The following is a 24,158-nucleotide window of genomic DNA, read 5'->3' as shown; positions in this document are numbered from 1 at the left end:
TTTGCATTCTACTTGTTAAAATATTTCAGTATTTCCTCATTGTTTTCAAAATAAAGTTCAAACTTCTTAGAGTGCCATTCATGTGATCTTTCTATTTCTTCTCTGCCTCATTCTTACCCATTGCCCTGCAAATGTGCTTTGTTTCAGGTTTACTGAGCGGCCATTGCCCCTCTCATTTCTTTTACTTTGGTTGCTTCCTTCCCCCTCACCCTTCTTCACCGGAGGATTACCTGTTCTTCCTTTAAAAACTCTGCACAAGTTTTCCTTCTTCCAGGAAACCTTCCTTGAACTACAATTATCCTGCCTCTTATTAATCCTACTTAAGACTAGCCTTTAAACTCTTCATAGCATAAGACTCATTTCCTACTCTCATCATTTGTTTACTTGTTTGTCTTGTTTAATAGACTATTATTCCTTGAGTTTAGAGATGATAGTTTCTTTTTTGGTTTTGAATCTGGCCTATAGGACTTTCAAATAATTGTTTGCTGACTGACTAAATGAATGACTTTTATAGATTACCCCATAATTTCACTTATTTTGCTCTTGATTCTTAAGGCGTTTGAGGGTATGGGTCATACTATTTTCTCAGAAGGAGATTCTTTTTTTTTTTTTAAATAAATTTATTTATTTATTATTTATTTATTTATTTTTGGCTGTGTTGGGTCTTCGTTTCTGTGCGAGAGCTTTCTCTAGTTGTGGCGAGCGGGGGCCACTCTTCATCGCGGTGCGCGGGCCTCTGACTATCGCGGCGTCTCTTGTTGCGGAGCGCAGGCTCCAGATGCGCAGGCTCAGTAATTGTGGCTCACGGGCCCAGTTGCCCCGCGGCATGTGGTATCTTCCCAGACCAGGGCTCGAACCCGTGTGCCCTGCATTGGCAGGCAGACTCTTAACCACTGCGCCACCAGGGAAGCCCAGAAGGGGATTCTTAAACTGACTCATTCACTTCCATATTGCCACCTAAAATATTTAATAAAGGTAGGTCTTTGGTTTTGGGAAGACAAGAACCTTATTTGTGGGGGATTAGAATAATGTAAATCTTAAACTGTCAATTAGTTAAAGAATCTGGAATACAATACATGGGAAATTAGAAAGACCGACTCTTTCCATGAAGCATGCATTCTAGCTTATCCATGTATATTGTTGAGCCCGTGACTTTATTGGTATGTAAAATTCCCTTAGGAGAGAATAGATATTTAACAACTTTTTCCTTATTTGAAAATAACTGCTTACAGTTTCTAGATTTTAATAAAATCTCCATCTAATAATCAAGACAAAAGTTTAAACTAAAAAAATATTTGCTAATGAAGGGTTATAGAATTTAAACATGTGCTTGATGGTCCTGAGACGTCCTTAAAATATTTACATCAATATTCTGCATTCTGTAGCAAAATAAACAAAATGCAGAGAAATCCATATTTATAAGTGATAAGATTTTTAAAAGTAGTTTAAGCTTATTTCTTAATAGAATTATAACATTTTAATCTAAAATTTTATTTTTTATATGTATACTTAATATTTGCCTTCACATAATTACTTGCTTAGACATTTTGTATAATTATTTCTTTAATGATATAGCAAACTGAGTCAGCATATTATAGCCGAATCATGGTCCTGGCTGTTCCTTTTATTTATTCAGTGAGCAAACTCTATATTACTAAAATTCCTTCAATTGTGCTTGCAAAGACTTGTTTGTTAGTTCTTGAATGCCCTAAGAAATTTGTATTGAAGATTCTAAATTATATACCTATTTTCAGTCTGTGATATATTAAAAAATAGAATGGAGAAAAATTATTCACATCTTAATAGTTGGATGTCTGCTTATTCTCAGAGACCCCAGTCTCCTTTTAAAAAATATTTTTAAGATTCTTTGTTGTTCAACTTTGGTATTGAATTTGTATAAAGTATAGGTTGCAGCACGTTAGAATATTATTGTCATTTAAGAATGTATTCACTGTTTTGGTTTTTAGAGCACTGCCTGCAAGGGGTTCATAGCATTTGGTACGTAGTTCACGTATTTCTAGTCTACAGACCTACCCTATCGAGGCAAAGGCTTCATGATCCTGATATTTTTTTTCTTCTGCTATAAAGCTCAGCAATGGTAATTAATGTGTTGGGTTTTTTTTTTTTTTGACAAAACTTTCCATGTCATTACAAATAAAACTGAGGTTTTTTGAAGACTAGTAATTTGTACCTTTAAAGAGCCACATTATTTTGCTTTTGTCTCAGAATGTATTATGCTTCACAAGTATACTGTGACAGCCTGAATAGAAAAGGGGGGAGGGGACATTGTCTTCAACTGGCATGCTGTTATCAGAGGGAATGTGTTTCTGGACACAAGATTTAGCATTCATTGGTCGTCTGAAGAAAGCTATTTCATCTGAGGATTGGACAAGAAGCTGCGTCAATTTGCTGCCCGTCTCCAAGGCACTGGTGATGCTGCCTTCACAAGCTGGCTAACGTCACGGCTCCATCACCCAGCGGGGTGTGGACTCTCTTTTTCTGTTCTTTTCTATTTAATTCTCTATTTGCTGCCTACTGCATTTCTTAATCTGTCTTCTGCCAAATGCTAACAGCATGATATTTTGCAATCATCTAGGTGAATACAAGAAAGACGAACTCCTAGAAGCTGCTAGGTAAGTGATTCCATTCATTTTAAGTGAGTATAATGCATTTAAGGGAGAAAAGGGGGAGGGCAGGTGGAGGACTATAAAAATTATAACATGTTATTGTCTTGCTTGGATTTTATACGATAATGCGGATAAGACCTTATACTAAATCTTTGTATACTTTATTTTGCACGATTAGTGTATTAAATGAGACTGTCTTTCAATATGGTGATGATTGTAAGGTTAATTTTATTTGGAACATTTCTTAAGGTAACTGCAAACCCGAGTTGCCGAGCTTTTCGAATGATATTCTTGGAGTATTTAAATACCTATATCTTTATTTTTCTCTGGAAATTTTTCTAGCCAAGCTTGAATGAGGGGCATGAAGTAAATGTTAAAATTCTCACCCATTTTCTTTTGTTCTTGTTCATTTATAATTTAATTGATTAGCTTTTTACAGCATTTTATATGTGTTTTTAACTCCAGCGTTTTAGATCACTTATCAGAGTAAAGTTTGTTTGTAATTAAGAAGGTGACTTTATGCAGATAAATAAAACAAAAATGTAGAAAGCTACCTTATCTGTGATATACCACTGTATGATGATTAACAGGAATTATTAGGAATATATTGATTGAATTGAATATAGCAAAAGAGATTCATTCAGAACCATATAAAAGAAATCAAAGCAAGCCCATATCATTTTCTACTCTCTTGTGAAAAATATCCATAAACATTCATAAGAAGCGCTATAATTTTATAGGAATTAACTTACTACCTTTTTGTAGGAGTGGTAATGAAGAAAAACTAATGGCTTTACTGACTCCTCTAAATGTGAATTGCCATGCAAGTGATGGGCGAAAGGTAAGTCATTTAAAATATAATATTCCCCTTCAGTGATTTCTTTTTGCTTTACAGTTAAAAATTTTAAAGTTGGCATATATATGTGTATATACATATATATACACACACGTTTATATACATACATATATATGGCTGTATTTTACTGGTACCTTTTAACTGTAAAATGAATGCTGTTGTGACATGTTCATAGAGCTGGTGAAGCATGGATCTTAAGCCTTTTCTCTTAAATGTCAGACACTGAAAGTTATTTGTTAAATGGAACTGCAGCTTTTTTGGTGATTAAAATTATAACAATGTGTATTATTTTCTGTGTATGATAATGGAAATTAGAAGTATTTGTTTACATCCTAATTACCCATCTTGGTTAGGATATATTTTTTATTTCTTTTTGGCAAAGGAAAATTTGTTTGCTAGACAACCAACACTTTTTCCATTTAAAGCTGAGAAAATGCTAATGATCTTTTTAGGTCTATTGTAATGGCCCTGCTTTTTTTTTTTTTTGCTGAGTTTTCATCGTTACATATTGAAAGAAAGTATTAAAGCAGAGAAAAATATTCTGTATTAATATACATTTGTCATAAATGTAAGGTAATATATAAAATATGCAGTGGTATCTTCATTATCTGCTTCATATTCTTGCTGAATAGAGACTGAAAATGTAATCCTTTATAGCCTTTGGTATCTGACCACAAAGTTTTGCAGTGGTTTGCCTTATAGATACGGAAAAACAAAACACTTTGTACTATGAAGTCTTTTTAAAAATGTTGGTTAATTTTTTAATGTTAAAGGATGGCTTTTATATTTTTAAAACCTAAAACATTTTTAAAGTTATACTGCAGATATTGAGGAAAATTATCTTGTACCTAATATTTAAAGAATTAATTCCTTTGGAATTATTTATATCGAAAATATACTATGGAAAGTATCAGGAGGGATGGTACCCCTTAGAAATAATGAACTGTTTTGCTTTTAAAAAATTATTTTTCTCTGAGTGATAATTTTATAGATTAAAATTATTCAGCTTTCCTTTCACTTTTTTCCCCATTCTAATGAAACCCATATAATAGTGGCATTGAATTGAATCCTTCCAAATATATGTTGTTATTGAAGATGGCTTGTATATTATTTCACATGGCCTAATGAATGTTTAGTTTCTCTGGATAATTTGGAGGAGACTTCTACTTTCGTGGTAGGTTAAATTATGTATATATCAAGCTATAAATTAGCAAAGATTTACTTGGTACTATTAATGACTTCTGGGAGATATTTTTAAATGGTAACTGCTCGTTTTCCCTTCAATTTTGTAGTTGCTTTGGGAGTTTTAACTTCCTTGAGTTACTTTGAGTTCCAGATTTTGTTTGGATCCTTTTAGTAGATAAGGCGACTTTTATCACTATGCAGAAAGAACCCTTCTTATCTGTAAATGCAGCTATATCTTTAGACAGAGCTCTTTTAGAGCCCAGCCTACTTCAGTTTTCCACAGCCATTTTAATATTCCAAAATTTATGTGAGATTACTGTAATAGGAGTCAGTTTCCATCCCAGCCTCATTCTCCCATCCTTACCCTTATACCTTGACAGCCCCATTCCTAGCTCAGTAAATCAAAATAATTAAGGAGCGTGAACACTGATAATTAACAAATTACCTCTTCTCCTTGCCTCAATCCCTACACAAATATGTAGAACTTCTTTATTTTTCCTTCTCCCCAAAGGAGGATACACTTCCTTTATTCCTGTAGCTGAAACTAACATATTCCTCATTCAAATTCCTATGGCTCCTTTTCTGTATTACTCTATGGCATTTACCGCAGAGTTCTTGAATTGTGGTTATTCATACGTGTCTTTTTCTTCTACTTGGCTATTAGCTCTCTTTTGTACCGGACCAAGCCTGGCATTTTGCATGTAGCAGAAGCTTAGGCTACGAATATGCTCCCGGATGAACATAATTTTATCCTTCGAGTGAAAAAAATCATCTGTGCTCTTTGCCAGTTAGAAAATTAACTCAGAAGTATATGAATAGGGAATTGTATATTTTCTGTTATTATATATTATTACTAGTATGATTTTATCAATTTATTTTTGAGTAATTGTACCACAATGAAGAATTATATATTTTAATGTGTAGAACATTTTTAAGAACATGTCTCAAACATTACTATTATACTGAAGGCTTCACAACATATAAATAATGTAATAATTTTCCAAAATGTGCTCCTATACTTTTTTAGATTATCAATTTTCTCAAATTAGATAGAAAGAGAAAATTAGACTTAAGCATTTATTACGTTTTGGTGCTATGCATATAACATAAAAAGTCATTCAAAATTGTTCATCAGTATGCAAAATGCAAATAAAATTTCATGTTTAAAATTGAATAATGTTCATATTTAGATATTACCCTTGTTTATGGCACAGAGCAATTCTTATTAGATATGCCAGTTGCAGTAAAGCCGTGAAGTGGTAGATATTGTGGGTGCTGATGGAGATTGGGGAAAGATCCTTTAGTTATGACAGTCTCTTTTGTTTTCTTGCTGTTGATATCAAGAGGTGTGTAAGCAAATCTAGCTGCTGAATTACAAGTCAGTCGTATATATTTAGTATTTTTCCAGGCCATTAGCATGTGTTTATCTAGAATTAGGAAGTCAGATTGTATATAAACAAGAGGATACAGGTACTTTACATGTATAGTAAATTAGTCAGGTATATGAAGTTTTATTTCTTGAATTTGCATTTTAGAACACAGTACAGAATCAAATTCATTTTTAGCAGGTTTTTAAATGACTATATCAATGCTTAACTGAATCCTTGCCTGTCACTGTTTTTACTACGATTCCTGGTTTGTAAATTTTAAAAGCCCATGGAAGTGTCAATTTTGTAATGTTTTTAGAAAAGCAATGTTCCTTATACACTAACTAGTGGGTGGAGAGATTGCCTAGATATATGTGGGGGGTTTAGACGTCAGCCTTCCTTTTCCAAGTGGTACGTGGGCTTGTACAGTGACAGTGTAAATTTAAATAGTCTCTTAATTCTGTACTGTGACTTGATGATTATCCCATTAGGTAATATCTCAGTGGTTAAAATTTTTATTTCCCACAGACATTTGTTTTTCTAACCTGTAGAATCTGAAAATAGTGAAGTACCAATAAGGTTTTAAGTAATTTACATGGTTATATTTTGCTTTTATTTGACATGTAAATCAAAGCAGAGCTTGACTACTCTAGAAATTTCCAGTTGTTGTTGTTTTCCCTAAAAAGCAAAGGCAGAAACATTTTTTGTAATGTTTTGTTCTAAAATGCTACTTTCATACAATTACACGCATGTTCTAATGCTGGCCACTTTAGAAATATAGGGGCATAGATATAATTTATTGTTCTTCTGTCTCCTGCCCATTGTGATTAGGCATAGCATTCCATAGTTTCTTATTTTGAATTGCAGCGACCAGGTCCTTAAAACAGATTGCTTCCTTTCTGTAATTCCTATATTTTCAAACTTAGATGTCTTGTCCTTTAATCTCTCTTTACAGCATGTTCTATCATGATCAGACATTTTGTTAGCAATTATCCAAATATTTTGGTCTTGTTTGATATATAAATTTGAGATGGTGGTCGTCTCTTGTTTTGCAATATTAATTTTTATAAGGATACCTTTTTACAATGAATGAAAATAAGTATTTGAATACATTTCAGATTATTCCAACACTCAACCCTCTTCAGAGTTCTTTTAGGTCCCTTTCCTGGCTGCCTTTATCCCCTTCCAAAATAAATGTCCTAAATTTATGCCCTCCTTATAACAAGGAATAGGTTGGAGTTTGGCATTACTGTACATATTCCTAAATAGAAATAATATGTATCTTTGCATGCATTTACTATGCATACTATTGCTGTAATTGTTTGTCACCAAATATTGAAAGTAACTAATGTTTGGTTGGAATTTTGTTTTTATTATAAAATATTCAATGTTATGGTAGTTTCTTTCTGCTCCTTTTGTTCATTCAGTCAGCACTCAGTACATGCCATGTATAGGTCATTGTGCTAAGTGTCATGGGAGATAACTGTGTGTTTAATGGTATTGGTTCACAAGGAGCTCAAAATTGTTAGAATGATGAAGACATTATCCAGGACATTGAAGCCAGTGCCTAAAAAAATATGATTCCTTTTGCTGTGATACAAAGTGTAGATTTAAGGTGAGATTTTTTTTCTAGCTCTTTTATTTTTAAAGCATTAGTATTTAGACATGTATGCTCTTCTGTAAGAAATCACAAATTTAGATGAAAGGCAACTGGAGGAGCATGATTTAAATTCAGAAAGATTAACTGAAGGGTTTCTTTAAATGTTGGATTTCTACTGTGTAAATGTTTGCTTCCATAAAATAGTTAATAATGAATAAGACTCTGGAAATGGAGAAAAGTAAAGTGTTTAAAAACTATTTTTTAATAGGGATCAATCAAAAATAAAGTAGAATTTAGTACCATCCCTTGTAGATACCATAAAAAACTATGTGATAATAGTCGAAAGAGCAAATGGGCTTTGAGGCCAAACAGATGGATTCTCTTCTCTGCTCTTGCACTTTCTAAGTGTGTGACTATGGCTCTACAGTTTTCAGTGTATTCTTTACTAAATGGGGATAATGATACCCATTCCACAAGACATTTGAGAGGATTAAATGAAATAATGTGATAAATGTAGCACATAGTAGAACTTCAGAAAATTAGATCCCTACTCCTCTGATATATTTTTGGCTTTTGAGCATATTTAGAATGGACACATACATACTTCTGAGTACTTCTGCATCCCCCACTTCTCCACTTAAATTGTCTTTATTACCAAGCTCAGTCCCAGGTGGCATTTGGATAAAATGTAGGTTACCAGGTAATCTACAAAGCATACAATCGAATTAATTGTCTTGGAACTTGGTCGTTGTCTCCTCCCCACCCCACATCACATTTAATAAATTAAATTTGTTTATTTTTGCAGCTTATAAATTCAGAAATGTGTTCATAAGATACATATACCCATTTTTAAGAATATATTTATTAAAAATTAATATTCGGCTGAAAAATAATGCCACAACATTCATTTAAATTCCATAAAGCACATCCAGTGTAGCACAAAGAATATGTAGGATTAATGCAATGGTTTTTGCAATTTATACTTAAATTTTAGGGTTATGTGAATTTGTCATATTCTAATACAGTATTCTTGGTTAACACCTCCCTCCTTCAGTGTAAGTCTTCTCTAAATATTTTGCTGGAACAGGATTTTAACAGTCCTCATATTGTTACTTTGACAGCCCCTCGATGAACTGGACCTCTCATTATTTATGCTCTTGTCTAGTCCCCTCCCACACAGGCTGTGAACTAAGCCTGGGACTGCTTTGATGAATAAAATAAAGTAGAAGTGATGCCATGCCAGGTTTAGGACTAGCCCTTGGAATTGGCCTGGTAGCTGCAGTTTCTTGCTTTTGGAACACTCTTTCTTGGCTCCCAGCTGCCATGCCATGAGCAAGCACAAGCAGCCGTATGGAGAAGTTCATGTGGGGAAGAACTGAGGCCTCTAGCCAAAGACCCACCGAGACTGGTTAAGGCTCTAGGTGACTCTAACTCTCCACGTGTCCTCGACTTTTAGCCTCAGCTGAGCGTCCAGTCCAGCCTCCAGGTGACACCAGTCGTCCTAACACCTAGCTCATACCACATAGAGCAGAAGAGCCACCCAGGCAACCTACCATTTTAGGGGTGGTTTGTTATGTAGTAATAGCTAACTGAAATACCCCTGCTATAAGAAAATATTGCGTATAACTCAATGCATATTGTCTATTGGTCAAGAAAGTTTGTGTCATTTCTCAGGCGGATTACTGACAATGGTTCTTTCACAGCTGCTTGGAAGAATAGGTGAAGATTTTTAAACAAATCACCAAACATATTTATTTCTTTTGATATGTTCAATTACTTTGTATTTGTATCTTACAATTTAAGATTTTTTTTCCCTCAGAAAGCAAAAAATAATTTTATGCACATCTTTATGGGTCATGGTATTGTAGGAAAAAGCAGGAAGTTGAAGCTAGAAGACCAAGTTTTAAGTTAAAATTATTACTAGCTATGTGATCATGGCAAATTTTATTATATCTCTTGAGTTCTCAGTCTTTTAGCCTAAAAAAGGATGGCTTTGGGCCACATGAGCTCCAATTTACCTTTCAACTCTAACATTTTAAGATTGTTATGTATTTTGTTACTTACTTTTCATCAGAGTAAGTAATACAGACTTGGATTATGTAAGAGTCGGTAGATAAAATACTCCTGGTATCTGGAATAAAGTTTATATACAGCCTTTTTCCCCTTTAAGAAAGTGTTAGCATTACCTGAGGGCCCATGCGTGGCTCCCTGTGGCCTTTAGTGGCCTTTATCATCCTCCTGTGTTCTTCCCACATCCTGGTAGATAAAAGGTCAGACCATTTTTTAGTGTCCAACTTTTCTGGCTCATAGTTTAGATGTTACTTGGGATTATAAGAAGGTCAAAATGCAGTAAGTGTGCATTAGGGAACTCTTCAGGTACTTTAAGTTTAATTATGTATCTAATCAAATCACTTCTTTAAGGTACATCTTGCTGAACAGTGCATGTCTTAACGGTAATGCAGAAATCCCTTGGAGCGAGTTTTCTTGCCTGCTTATGTTGGGATATAGTGTATAAAATCTTTATGCATGTGTATATTTATAGTGTAACAATAAGGGCTTGAAAATGTCTTTTTTATTTTTCATTAGGGAATCACTTCTACTAAAACAGTCTCTATTTTGTCAAGCATGACATCTCTACTGGTGAGGGTAATTAGTACCCATGCCAACTATGTTCTGTTTTTCTCTTCGAGAAAAGAATTTTTAGTAGAAAGGGACCTGTGTTAAAAAGCAGGTGGTAAAGCTTAGGAATTCAGTTAAGCTCAGCTTAGCCATCCTCCTCTGAACTTCGGTTTCTCCTATACTCATATCCAAAAAGCACAAGTTTCCTGCAGTTTTCAATATTAGACTAGTTGAGGGATAAAAAAGGAGCGAGTACTAAATCATTTTGCTGCAAATATGATTCATTATTAAAATTTGATTTAGAAGCCAAATTACAAAAGTGATATTTCAGTATATCCTTTTAAAATTGTAAGAATCTAAGTTTAAAGTGCTTCTTCTGACTCTCCAAGTATACCAGACTTTACAGGGTAGGTTAGATTACAACTGCAGCAGTAGCTTGAAAAACATCCATCTGGCAGAGTGGCAAGGGAATAGGAGATCAGGTAGAAACACAGAAGGTCACTTTATGCTATTGTTGATGTCCTAGTTCTTCAGTGAGTGGAATTGTGAGTGGTGTTATTTACATATAGTTATTTATTAATTATTACATGATAAAGGTATTTTAAAATAGCCCTCTAATGATTATGATTTGATTATGGTCTCCCTGGCTTAAACTGTTTAGTTAATGTCAGTTGACAGTAGATTATTCCGCAAAAAGTTTTTAAATCCTTTTAGTAAAGGGTGAACCTTAGTGTGTGAAAAAGGCTTGCTTAGTTACAAAAAGAAGTCTGATGTCAGAAACTCTTCTGGCCTAAGGAAAGGCAGCAAAAAGTGGAGAGTTCATTATGGATTTGAGAACTCTGATATTATCTGTAGCTTTGAATTGGTATTATTAGAAACAGTTGTTTGGCCATAATATGAAAACAATATAAACAATTAATTTCTTAATTCATTGTGTACCAGTTACCTGGTGTCTCAGTTAGCTGGGGCTGCCATACCATACTGGGTTCCTGGCTTGCGGAGGGCTGCCTTTTTGCTGAGAGAGAAAGAGAGCTCTTGGCTCTCTCTTCTTTGTAAGGGCACTAATCCCATCTTGAGGGCTTCTACCCTCATGACCTCATCTAGCCCTAATTACCTCCTGAAGGCCCTGTCTCCAAATCCCATCATGTTGAGGGTCAGGTCTTCAACATGTAAACTGGAAGGGCAGACACAAACATTCACCTGGTTATTTTTGTATGCTACTTTTTTTTTCTTTTTTAAAGAAGTATAATAATTGTTCAGGAAATCTCCCCTCCCCCACCTCCGAAGCATATCCATCCATTCTCTCACTTGCTTAATTAATTTAGAATTATAAAAGGAAATTTCTAAAAGTATCAAGAATCTTAATAATATCCTTTTTAAAAGAAGGCTATTTTCAGTGACTAATAAGAAAATGTCTTTCTCTGCTAAGAATGGTATCAACAGTAAAACTTTAAAAACACTATAAATACCATGCATAATTATTTGAAATGCATATTTGGGTAGTCAAATTAGTAAATTTGGAAATAGACTAAATATAAAATACTTCATATGTTGATTTTCCTTTTGTAAAGATGCTTTAATTTTTCAATAGTAACATGGTAATACCCTACTCTGAATACCATAAAAATTCCCCTAAAGTGATCTCCTAGTGTCTGAGAGGGTTCAATACCCATTAGAATTGGGTAAGGAGGCTTCCGCAGGGAATAGAGCTAGAGACCTCTGCTCCTGGCTGCCTTTGGCTGCTGAATTCACATGTGCAAACTCAGAAGTGTCAGGACTTGATCACTGAAGGAACTTTGAGGTAACAGCATGTCTCCCAAGTCCTAGCGCTCTGAAGCACACTAAAATCAGATAACAGAATTTCTCATTCTCTAGTTTATACAGTTACAATGACTGTTCAAGGATCTAAGGTGGAATGATTTCCCCATAAATAATCATTAAATGACAATTGGTGGACTTGTTTCCTTGTACTTCCAGAATAAGTCATCTATCTGTTGAACATTAGTTAGAATCTTTGATGTTTAGATTTGAAAACCTAAGATTGTAAATATTAATTATAAAAAGGAATTCATGTGAGGTTTGAGTAGTGTGAAAACTTTTCTTTTGAAAAGTATAAGACATCAGGTTACTGTCAGACCAAGAAATTTGATTTCCATAAAGTCTTCCAGCTGTTTCTCATTAAGCAATGCAAAATTAATGTTGCACTTTCTGAAAGTGCTAAGCATCCTTTTTTCTTTCCCATACAAACCCTATGAGAGGACGCTAGAAACTCATTTTCATGCATACATTTCAATTCTTCAGCTGATTCTGAGGCTGAAAAAGAGAAACACAAATTTCTGGCTGTTGAAGAATCCCCTTGGAGTTCCCACAATGATAATGTTGAGTTAAAATTTAATTAAGTTGGCATTCAGAGCTTTACAAAATTACCCTATGGATTACCCGCTCTTTACTCTCTGTTCATTTCCTTTCCCCTATCCTTCTCTTCCCCATACATAACACTTAAAGTAAGGATAGTCCTTTATAGACTCACTTTAAAAAATAAACTTTTACTATATAAGGCAATTGAAGTACAGAAATTTTGTTTTATGAGACATTTCATAAATTCTACAAATTTTCAAATGCCTTAGGTTCCTTCCTAAAGATGACTACATATGTTACTTTGGAAAAGCATACTCTTTGAGACTAAAATATCAATCATTATTCTACCTCATAGAACTTTATCTGGAAGAGGACTTAAATGGCAACGAGTCCAACCTCCCAGTGCGATGTTGGAAGCTTTACTCTGATAATGCTGACAGGTTGTCATCTGGCTCTGCTTGAATGCATATCCAGACCATATCTGGATTTAGCACCAAACTTAGGGTTTCACAATTTAAGGAGGGATATTGACCAGTCAGAGGGTGACCAGGAAGGTAGTCAAGAAATTATTCTGGAAGAAGCAGTTGAATCAATTGGAGGGATTCAGTTCAAGAAAAGACCAAATGACTGTTAGAGATACATAGAAAAATCCAGCACTGGGAAAGAAGCAGATAAATTTTCTTCTCCAGTTTCAATATTCTGTTATTCCTCCATGTCCTCTGATGCTTATTATTATTATATTATTTTACTTTATTTTTTGGCTGCGTTGGGTCTTTGTTGCTGCTCCTGGGCTTCCTCTAGTTGTGGCGAGCAGGGACTACTCTTCGTTGCGGTGCACGGGCTTCTCATTGTGGTGGTTACTCTTTGTTGCGGAGCACGGGCTCTAGGCGCACAGGCTTCAGTAGTTGTGGCACACAGGCTTAGTTGCTCCGCGGCATGTGGGATCTTCCCGGACCAGGGCTTGAACCTGTGTCCCCTGCATTGGCAGGCGGATTCTTAACCACTGCGCCACCAGGGAAGTCCTGATGCTTATTATTTTAAATAACTTCTTTTGTTAAGAAGTCCTACATTTCTAGGGAACCCTCCTACACTGTTGGTGGAAATGTAAATTGGTGCAGCCACTATGGAGAACAGTATGAAGGTTTCTTAAAAAGCTAAAAATAGAGTTAACATATGATCCAGTAATCCCACACCTGGGCATATATCCAGAAAAGATGAAAACTCTTAAGTCGAAAAGATACATACACCCCAATGTTCATAGCAGCACTATTTACAATAGCCAGGTCATGGAAGCAGCCTAAGTGACCATCAACAGATGAATGGATAAAGAAGATACATGCATACATACAGTGGAATATTACTCAGCCATAAAAATGGATGCAATAATGCTATTTGCAGCAACATGGATGGACCTAGAGTGAAGTAAGTGAAGTAAGACAGAGAAAGACAAATATCATGTGATACAAATTATATGTGGAATCTAAAATGAACTTATTTACAAAACAGAAATAGACTTACAGACATAGAAAACAAACTCATGGTTACCAAAGGGGAGAGGCAGGGGAGGTATAAATTAGGAATTTGGGATTAACAGTACTATATATAAAATAGATAAACAACAAGGACCTACTGTATAGCACAGGGAACTATATTCAATATCTTGTAATAACCTATAATGGAAAAGAATCTGAAAAAGGATATATATATATGAATCACCTTGCTGTATGCCTGAAATTAATACAACAGTGTAAATCAACTATACTTCAATTTTTTTAAAAAAAAGAAAAAAAGAAGTCCTACCTTTCTGGGGCACTCATCCAATAGTATGGTCACACTGTCAGTATTGATAGGGTTTGATCTGAGTGCTGAGTTGAGTCAGAACTACCGAAGCAATCCCTTCCTACCAAGAGTAATTCTTCCTGCCTCTCAGCCATACTGATCCATTTCTGAACATACTGTCCAGAACCTGAGTGCCCAGCCAAAGGAAAGGAAGGCAGGCAGAATGAGAGTTCTGAAGTCAGACTTACCTGCATATGATCTCTGACTCTGCTGTTAACGCCCCTGTTTCTCAGTTTCCTCATTTGTTATATGGAGATAATAATAGTTTCTAGTTCTGGTAATAGTTGTGTAAAGTAAACAAGTTAATACATAGAAAGTACACAGTACATTTTAGCTGTTATTTCAATAAAATACTTGGTATTTTCAAAATGTTTTTATATATTTTATTTCATTTTAGCCAGAAAATAACGCTGTGAGGAAGCCAGTACTATTGTTACCCAACTCCCTCCCATTACAGAGATTGTGACTTCAAAACATTAATACGTTAAACACTGTTAGGTTGTAGGAGTAATATGTCTATTTATGAAACTAGTCCTGATATAATCTGCTGTGATGGGACCGTATCTCTTATTAGGTGTATTTAGCTCTAGGCACTGTGCTTTAGAGAACTGTTGCCCAAGAATCCCAGGACCAGAAAAAAAGACTCATAATGGGAAAGAAGTCATTATTATTAAAGGATCTAGTAAAGTGTATTCTGTAGAAGAGACAAGTTAAAGGAGATACAGTTTGGGGGGAAGGTGTGAATAAAGTATCTTTTTAAAATTTTATTTCTACTTTGGTTCATCAATTTTCATTCTCCAGATAGTTTCTCTTTTAAATTATTATAATAATAGCCCAAGAGTCGAGAAACTTCAAGGAGACTGTCTAATCTTTATTATGGTACTACTTAAAATACCTCTTCAAAAGACAGGCATCAGTGATGAGATATATTTATTTCCATGGACTCATGCCCATATTGATTCTCTAGCTTTTAATTTGCCTTGATTCTGATTTAAGTATCACTGTCTCAAAGAACTTCTTAGCTGTACCTCACAAGCAGATTAATCATGTCTCTGTGCCTAAAAGAAATTTAATAAGCTCTGATTATGCAGTTATTATATCTTCCTGGGAGTTTTGTATTAATGGCTGATACAGTATTTTATTTGTAGAAGGGGAACACTGATCTATCTTAACCAAATGATAAGTTTGAATGAGATGTGTTTTGTTAAGATAACCAGAGCAGAGCTGTAACATTTGTAAATGTCCATTTATAAGGTGATGGTTAAATAATTACGATGCAGCTACATAATGGAAATACTATACAAAGAATAAGGTAGACCTCTATGTGCTAATATTTTAAGAGAAGAAAAGCAAATTGCAGAAGAATATAATATCCATTTGTGTGACAAAAGCAGCAGCAAAAAGAACTCAAAAACAAACATACCTTCATATAACGTAGAAAAATATCTCAGATGACACTTGTGTAACTATAAACAGTGCCTACCTTTGGGAAAGGGGCTTGTTGTGCTAGAGAGAGAAATAGACATTTTACTTTGTGTTATTTTATAGGGAATATATTATTTTTATAATTTAAAAGAGAATTATGTTGGGGTGGGAATGGTGAGTAAATGAAAGTAATTGATAATTGAAACCAGTTAGAACTGAGAAAATACATATATGGTACCTCATTTTTGAAACCAGATCTGAAAAGGCATGTTTTTATATGTCCCCAAAACTAGAAATAAGTATTGGAATTTTTAAGTGTAATGATTTTGTGTTTGTTTATATATATTGTATAAAAAGATGGCAGGAAGTTAAGAAAATTACAGATGATATCTAGGATGCACGAGTTCAGAGAGGTAGTATGTACATGCAAAACTGATGCTACATTGAACAATATTATCACTGAAAGTCGAATATCCAGACATAATGTCACCTGATGTAATACTATATGACGTACTATCTATGAATATTCGTGCCAATATAGTTTCAACTTCCAAGTTACATGAAATACAGAAGATACTGTCACAAGTTAAATAATCACACAAGGAAGGGAACAATTAACAAGGTTTCTTCAACAAGAGTTGAGAAACTTCACGGAGAGTTGTCAGTATTGTAGAAAAAGAAAGAAAGGAGGGAGAAAGACTGTCGTAGATTTGGGGAAACATAACGGCCCAATAACCAAATGTATTTTTCCTGACATCTGGCAAATGAACTTTTAAAAGTTTTGAGACAGATAGGAAATTTGAATACTGACATGGGCATTAGATGGTACCAAAGACTTACCACTATTTTATTAGATGTAATAATATCGGGTTTTTTAAAGAAATTGCCCATAATTTTTAGAGGCACCTACAGAAGTATGTAGTGTCTTGAATTTGCTCCAGAATACTTCAGTGGGGAAAATAAAAGAGATAGCAGAAGCCAGTGTAACAAAGTCTTAATAATAAGTGATTGTTGAATCTGGGTGATGAGTACGTGAACGTTCAGGCGAACGCGGAAAGATCTGAGCAGATGATAACGTTTTATGATTCTTCTCCTAATTTGGTAAAGTAGTAAGTCTTGCCTTATTCTGAATGCATGTGTGCCCTTGCAGGTGGGCACACACACACAGACACACACGCTACTTTCTGACTTGGGGCAGCTCCGGAAACCAAGAAACTCATTCAGCATTAAGCCTGGCTAGAGTAGGGTGATCAACCATCCCAGTTTGCCTGGGATGCGCGGGCTTCCTGAGACTAAGACTGTCTCGGGCAAACCAGGATGAATTGTTTACCCTAATCTGAAAAATTCAGGAGGATTTGATCTAGGTCAAAGTGGAAATCTTAAAGAAAACCTCAGTGCACTACACATCATGAAGTTAGGCAGCTCTCTGATGACTTACATCCTGGCTTCTCAGTTGTGGTTTTGTTCTCTCCTAGGGAACGCTTCAAACATCACACAGGCCTGTGTTGAAATGTGGTGTAAATCTTTCACACAAATTCGAAGTCAAATTCACCAAGCTGGATTATTCATAGCCCCCGTTCTCTTTAATTAACGTAAATCAAAAGCTAACCATAACTTTCATTTCTTTTTTACTAGTATGAGGCACTGTGTTAAGCCTTCTAACGTAAAATTAAGATATGCTCTTCATTCTCAATGAGCTCACAGTGGATTACAGGAGACAGACACATAAATATTTAACTATTTGATTTCATGATAAGTGTCACAGTAAAAGATTGTGGCAAATAGTTTTAAGACCGTCTTTGGCAATCTTTTTAGTGACCACTTTTTGTTGCAAAAGTAGTGTCCAAAGACAGAATAAGAGGAAAGGAGATATTTATCTGGAGTACTGGTATTTTGGAATCTCATTTTAAAATCTTGTTTAAGGATTGCCCCAAATTTTATACAGGCAGACCTCGTTTTACGCTTCACTTTATTGTACTTCTCAGACACTGTGTTTTTACAAATGGAAGATTTGTGGCAACTCTGCATTGAGCAAGTTTATTGGTGCCATTTTTCCAACAGCATTTGCTCACTTCGTGTCTCTGTGTCACATTTTGGTGATTCTCACAATATTTCAAACTTTCTCATTATTATATTTGTTATGGTGATCTGTGATCAGTGGTCTTTGATGTTACTACTACAGCTTGCTGAAGGCTCAGATGATGGTTAGCATTTTAATAATGTATTTTTAAACTAAGATATGTACTTTTTTTAGACATAACACTATTACACACTTAACAGACTGCAGCATAGTGTAAATATAACTTTTGTATGCACTGGGAAACCAAAAAATTTGTGACTCGCTTTATTGCGATATTCACTTCATTGCAGTGGTCTGGAACAAAACCCACAATATCTCTGAGATAGGCCTTACTTTATAAAAATAGAACAATAATAATAGTCTTAAGAAATTAAGAATTTTTATAATATTTTATGTTTCTTAGATGAGAAGTGCTGTAAAGATTGGGATATTCTGTCTCTGTGTTAACTTAAAAAGCTTTCTCAGTACTAACAAACTGAGGAACCTTTCCCCAGTACCCAGCAGTCATTTGTGAGATAGCCATGTGTGTTTTGTGTTAAATGCTAAAATTCCCTTAGGATTGAATATGTAATAACACATTTAAATCTTGAGACGTAGTTTTCATGATTTCTTTGCTCAGTAGGAAAATAATATTTAGAAATTAAATTTTGGTATTCTAGGCACATAATAATATATAGGTCTTCCAAAGGTGATGGCTACATTGTGTATCTATAGGATTTTCTTGCTTTGATATTTAATCCTTAGGAATACTTTGTCTTCCATTGTTTGGATTTGTTAAGGAGTCATGTGTGAAATTAAATTTAAGTGGGAAAATATTTTGTTACTGGTAGGCCTTTAGTTTTTTAAGCAAATTAATAATTGTGGCAGTTGAGCTGTTTGGAGTGAACCAGAGTGAATGATGAAGTCAGAAAGTTGGAGGTAGTAATGAGAGATTGTCTGTGGCCTTCTAGATCATTATAAAGACTTCAGCTTTACTTAGAGTGAGATGAAGAGCCATTGGAAGATTTTGAGCTGAGGACCGGAACCTCTAACATTTTAACAGGATCACTCTGCTGCTATGTTTTATAGGCTCTCAGAGGATTATGCTGGAAGCAAGGAGGCTGTTACAACCAATCAGCTGAGGGAGGATGGTGCTTAGACCAGGATAGTGATCGTAGATGTGGTGAGAAGTGATGGGATTCTGGAGAGACTTTGGAGATAAAGCCAACAGAAATAGTCTGATGCAGTGAGCATAGTGTGTGAGAGAAAGATGACAGTCAAGAAAGACTATCAAATTTTTTGACCTGAGTAACTAAAAGGATGGAGTTGCCATTAACAGCAATAGGAAATTCTGCAGAGTAGCTTTTGGAGGGAATACTAAGAGCTCAGTTTTGGACATGATAAGCATGCAGTGTCTCCTGTATATCCGTAAGGTGATGTCAAGTAGGATGTTAGATTGTGAGAGTTTGGAGTTCAGCAAAGAAGACTGAACTGGAGATAGAATTGAGGAGTTGTCAGCATATAAATGTTGTTTAGAGCCCCAAGACTGCATGAGATCACCAAAAGAGTGAGTGTAGATAATGAGGAAAAGAGGTCTAAGGACACAGTCCTGGAGTTCTCCAATGTCAAGAAAGTGAGGAGCAACCAGAAAAGAAGTGTGGGTACCTAGGTGTCCTAGATACCAAGGGGAAAAACATTTCAAGAAGGAAGAAGTGCTCAGCTATGTCAGATGATGCTGATAGGTAAAGTAAGATGAGGACTGATAAATGACCATTAAGAAATAACTTCTAAGTGTGTAAGATACTTAATAAGGTGATAATAAGTAATAACCACCATTTGTTGAGCTTTTTCTATGTGATACTGCATTAGGTGCTTTATATAGTTATCTATAATGCATGAAATAGCCTTATATGGTAGGAATTATAATTCTCATTTTACAGATATTAGAAGCCAAGGCTCAGAGACATTAAGAAATTAGTCCAAAGCCATATACCTTGTAAATTTTGCAGAGGAGGAATGCAAACCCAAGGCTTAAAAGCCTCTACTCACTTCCTTATATTGTGCTGCCTGCACTTCTGTTAAAGTTGCATCCACAGTTTTATAACAGGGTTGTCAGTTGTTCCTATTTTAACTATGCATGTATGTGTAGGAGAAGTTAATGCATTATTGTATGCTGCAAATCTATATCATAAAAAGCAAAGATAAATGTATATATATATATAAGTTTATTGTTTCCTATGGCCTGATTCCAAGAAGAAAACTTTGAATTATGAGATTTATTTAAGTAAGGATTCTTTTTTCTGTAAACATTTTACAATATGAAAATATTAGTAATAACATTTCTCTTACAGCAGAATAATATCAAGGTAGGTTTTTTGATAGAGTTTTTACATTTGTAGTTGTTTCATACTTTATCACCCTACATGTTTTTTATTTTATTCTTTTTTTCGCTCTACATGTTTGACTTTTAAAGTATTCCCAACAAAAAATCTGTTTTAAGAATAAATGTGAGGTGTGCAAACTGGCAGTGATTGCTGTCCTGTGCACAGTGATGCCTTAAATGTTTGATTGTTGTGTTTGCTAGTTTACAGCCAACACAAAATTATCAAGTAACATGTGTGAGTATTTTACAAACGGGCCTGCTTTTCTTTTTTTTCCAAACCAAAATTACACTCTGTTAATTATCCTAGCATTTAGAAAATTACTCTTATCATTGCTGTGCCATTTGGTAGTTGAGGTATAAAGTTGGCACTATGTGCTAACCATTCATTAGATCACATGATTTTAATTGCTTTGCATCAGAAGATAGCATTTAGTATATAATGTTTAGTGGTAAATTTTTTTCTAGAGGAAAAACTCCTGGACTCTTAGTAGTATAAGCTTGTTCAAATCATCGTTTGTTCTCAATTTGTACTTTTTCTTTTTGCTTTATAGCATTTCCTCAAACTTATTGCAGGCATGTCACAGATTTTTATGTGCCTTCCAGTGACACTGTTTAGTTTGCACGGTTAGCATACACATTGGAATGACTCCTCAGAAAGTGTCACCCTGCTTGTTCTGTACTCACTCTCCCTGTGAGTTCATCCGCTCCCATAGCTCAACTACCTCTACTTAGATGCTGCTACCATTTTACTAACTGACACCGTCATTATCTCCCTCCTAGATTAGTCCTGCAGGCTTCTATTCAGGTCTTCCTGCCATCAGATTTGCCCTCCCTCTCCAGTTTATTCTCTATTGAGTAACCAGAGTGATCTTTCCAAAACTCCATTCTTAGTCCCATTACCACTAGGGTATCGTATAGGCACTCAAACACAATAAACCCAAACCTCACATTCTCTCCCTTTGGGTTCCCTTCCCTTCCCTTCCCTTCTCTTCTTCCCTCTCTCCCTCCCTCCCTTCTTCCTTCTTTTCCTTCCTCTATCACTGACATTTCCAAACTGGAAACTGCTATATTCCTTACTACTTATTATCAATTATCAGATTCTAGCAATTCTCCTTCCTAATAGTTTTTGACACTCACTCCTCAACTCCATTTTTTAACAACTGCTCTATTTCAGGCCTTCTATCACTTTCTACCATTTCAATTACAGAGCCTTCTAATTTATTTGAGTTATATAAGTTTTAAAATTATACAGGTTAAAAATTGTATTACTGTTTTCAAAGCATTATAGATAATTTTTAGTCTCATAATGATTTTTTAAAATCCAGAAACTAGATATAATTTTTTGTTTTGGCCTTCTGTATAAACAGTTAGTGTGTGTGTATAGGTATTCATTTATTTAGGGACTTAGTTTATTTTCAAGAATAAGAAATAAATACTATTATTGACCCAACTATATACAAATAAAATTTTGTAAGAATACTTAATATGAAAAAAAAAATCTTTTTGTGCATCAGCAATGAAATTGTCACCTTTTCCTTATAATAGTAAATGTCAGCTATGTCCTATGAGAGCTTACTGACACATTGACCATTCATCCAAAGCAGTTACTATTTCTTGAGGAAACTTCCCAACTGCAGTATAAAGTCAAATTCAGCCCTGAAAGTGGGCCAAGAAGGAGTGACAGGAACTAGATTTACCTTCCTTCCTGAAACAATTAAAAAAAAAAAAACTGGATAAAATATATGAAACTGGTTTTCAGAAGTTGAACATCAGGCAGTACATAGTAGTGCTTCTTGAGTGATAGGAATCAAATAAGGTGAGTTCTGTGATTGCTCCAGGTTGTTGCCTAGAAAGAATTTCCAGGCCTTGATGCAGGGAGGGAAAATCCAGGAGGCACCCAGTGGTTTCCCTGACTCGAGAAGATGGAATTAGAAGATTGAGGAGACCAAGGTGGCAAGAGTTAGCAGGGTGGAGGACCAGGGAAGGGAGAGCTGCACAGAGAAGAGAGCTCCAGAGAGCTGCAAAGGATCCGCTTACTATCTTCAGCTGAGTACTGATTAATACAGGTATGAGAAAACTACCTGAGGCTGATAAAAGAACCACCCAAAAGGATTAGAGGTAACAATCCTAGCAACTCACAGAGACTTTAATCATTTCTGTTGCCACCAGCCAGAAAGGACAAACCTCATAATTCATTAGATATCATAGAGTACTCAAAAGGGTAATGCTTCAGTAGAAGGGGAAAATTAGTCCTAGACCAAAGGCTGCTTTGGTCCTGCTTACAAAGCTTAAAAGCAAGCTTTGAAAACAGCCTAACATCTGTACAATTGGAGTCCCCAAAGGAGACAATGGTAAGAGAGAGGGCAGAAAAAATATTTGAAGAAATAATAGCTGAAAGTTTTCCAAATTTGATGAAAACTGTAAATAGTAGATCGAAGAAGCTCAGCCAGCCCCAAGCACACACATACACCAAAAAAAAGAAGGAAAAAAAAAACTGTACCAAGGTACATCACAAGTCAAATTTCTTAAAGTCTGTGATAAAGAGAAATTATGAATGTATCCCGAAGAAAAATCTCATGTACATAGGAATAAAGATACCATGTAGGCAGATTTCTAGTCTGAAACAATGCAAGCCAGAAGATAGTGAAACAACATCTTTAAAATGTTAAAGGATGGGGAAAATAAGTCCTGAAAATAATTGGGTAGTCCCTAGAGGCATCATTTACAGTAACATTTGACAGGTGTCTGAAGGCAGAAACTTGGATGGGCTTGTTGTTTGATGATTCAGAAATTTTAATCATCTGTTTTTATATGGCATTTTACATTTTAAAGGTGATTATATGTGGGAGAAAACTTTTCATGCACTTTTGAAATAGCTAGGATGGGTGGTTTTATCTCCATTTTACATGTGAGGAAGCTGAGCTATGTAGGTAATATAACTTTCACAGTTCCACAAGATCCAGGACTGTGACGATGTTTCCTGACTTCCTATTCAGGACTCTTTTCCAAACTACCTGATCTCATTATTAGCTGTGTATTGCTCAAAAATAGTTCCTAAACTTAGAGACTGTCAGAACATATAAAATGTATGGAGTGCCTTGAAAGCAGTAATAGATAACACAGTATTAAGTAATTCTTTTGTATCAAAATATGTGAAGAAAATAAATTGAAAATCTTATTAAATCCCAAGGCCCAAAATAGAAGACATGAGACATGGTAGTATATTAAAGTATACTAGACCCTGTGTGAAAAGCCGTTACAGTATTTAAACTTTAAATAAATGAGCAGAGGTGGGGAAATTGCTATGGTTGCAGAGAAACTTTTAATTAATGTTATTTCTGATTTTTTTTTAAATGTGTGGAGAAGTTTGATTATTTTAATTATCATATTATATGTGAGCAGAACACCTTTTAATAACTTGGTTCAAATTAAAATGTAGCAGAAATTAGTTGGGAAGAAACTTTATTTTCCTCCTGTATTTATACTGCATATGCAGTACATAAAATAGAAGAATTAAATACTATCTTGGCATATTTCATCGTATCCAAGGTAGGAAATTAGTTCTGACCCATTGCTAGCAGCCTAATGGAATGAATATGGTCCATTGTCTTTTTTGTTTCCACTAGAATTTCTTCCAATATTCTTCAGAGATGCTTTTCAGCTTTTCCTATTAAAGAGAAATTTTGAGAGCTAGCTCTTTATGATAGAATTGGGATTGAAAAGTTAGAATTTGAAAGGTGGACAGGATGCAAGTAAGATAAAGAAGAATGTTTCCAATTATGAGGAATATGAGCCCTGACATGTCTTCCCAGAACAGTAGGAATGGTCCATGATGGAAAG

General features: G+C 34.9%; 1 protein-coding gene across 1 annotated transcript in view; it reads left to right on the top strand.

The window, feature by feature from the left end:
- The window catches only part of TNKS (tankyrase), a 175,650-nt gene that overhangs the window by 80,370 nt on the left and 71,122 nt on the right, over positions 1-24,158 (top strand). Inside the window, exons 4-5 of the mRNA XM_082444601.1 lie at positions 2,597-2,633; positions 3,393-3,468. Coding sequence (XP_082300727.1) covers positions 2,597-2,633; positions 3,393-3,468 — 113 coding nt within the window. The remainder of the gene's footprint in view (positions 1-2,596; positions 2,634-3,392; positions 3,469-24,158) is intronic.

The sequence above is a fragment of the Balaenoptera physalus genome (assembly GCF_965194825.1).
Source record: "Balaenoptera physalus genome assembly, chromosome: 21".
Classification (NCBI taxonomy): domain Eukaryota; kingdom Metazoa; phylum Chordata; class Mammalia; order Artiodactyla; family Balaenopteridae; genus Balaenoptera; species Balaenoptera physalus.
This window is presented reverse-complemented; position numbering and strand designations above follow the sequence as displayed.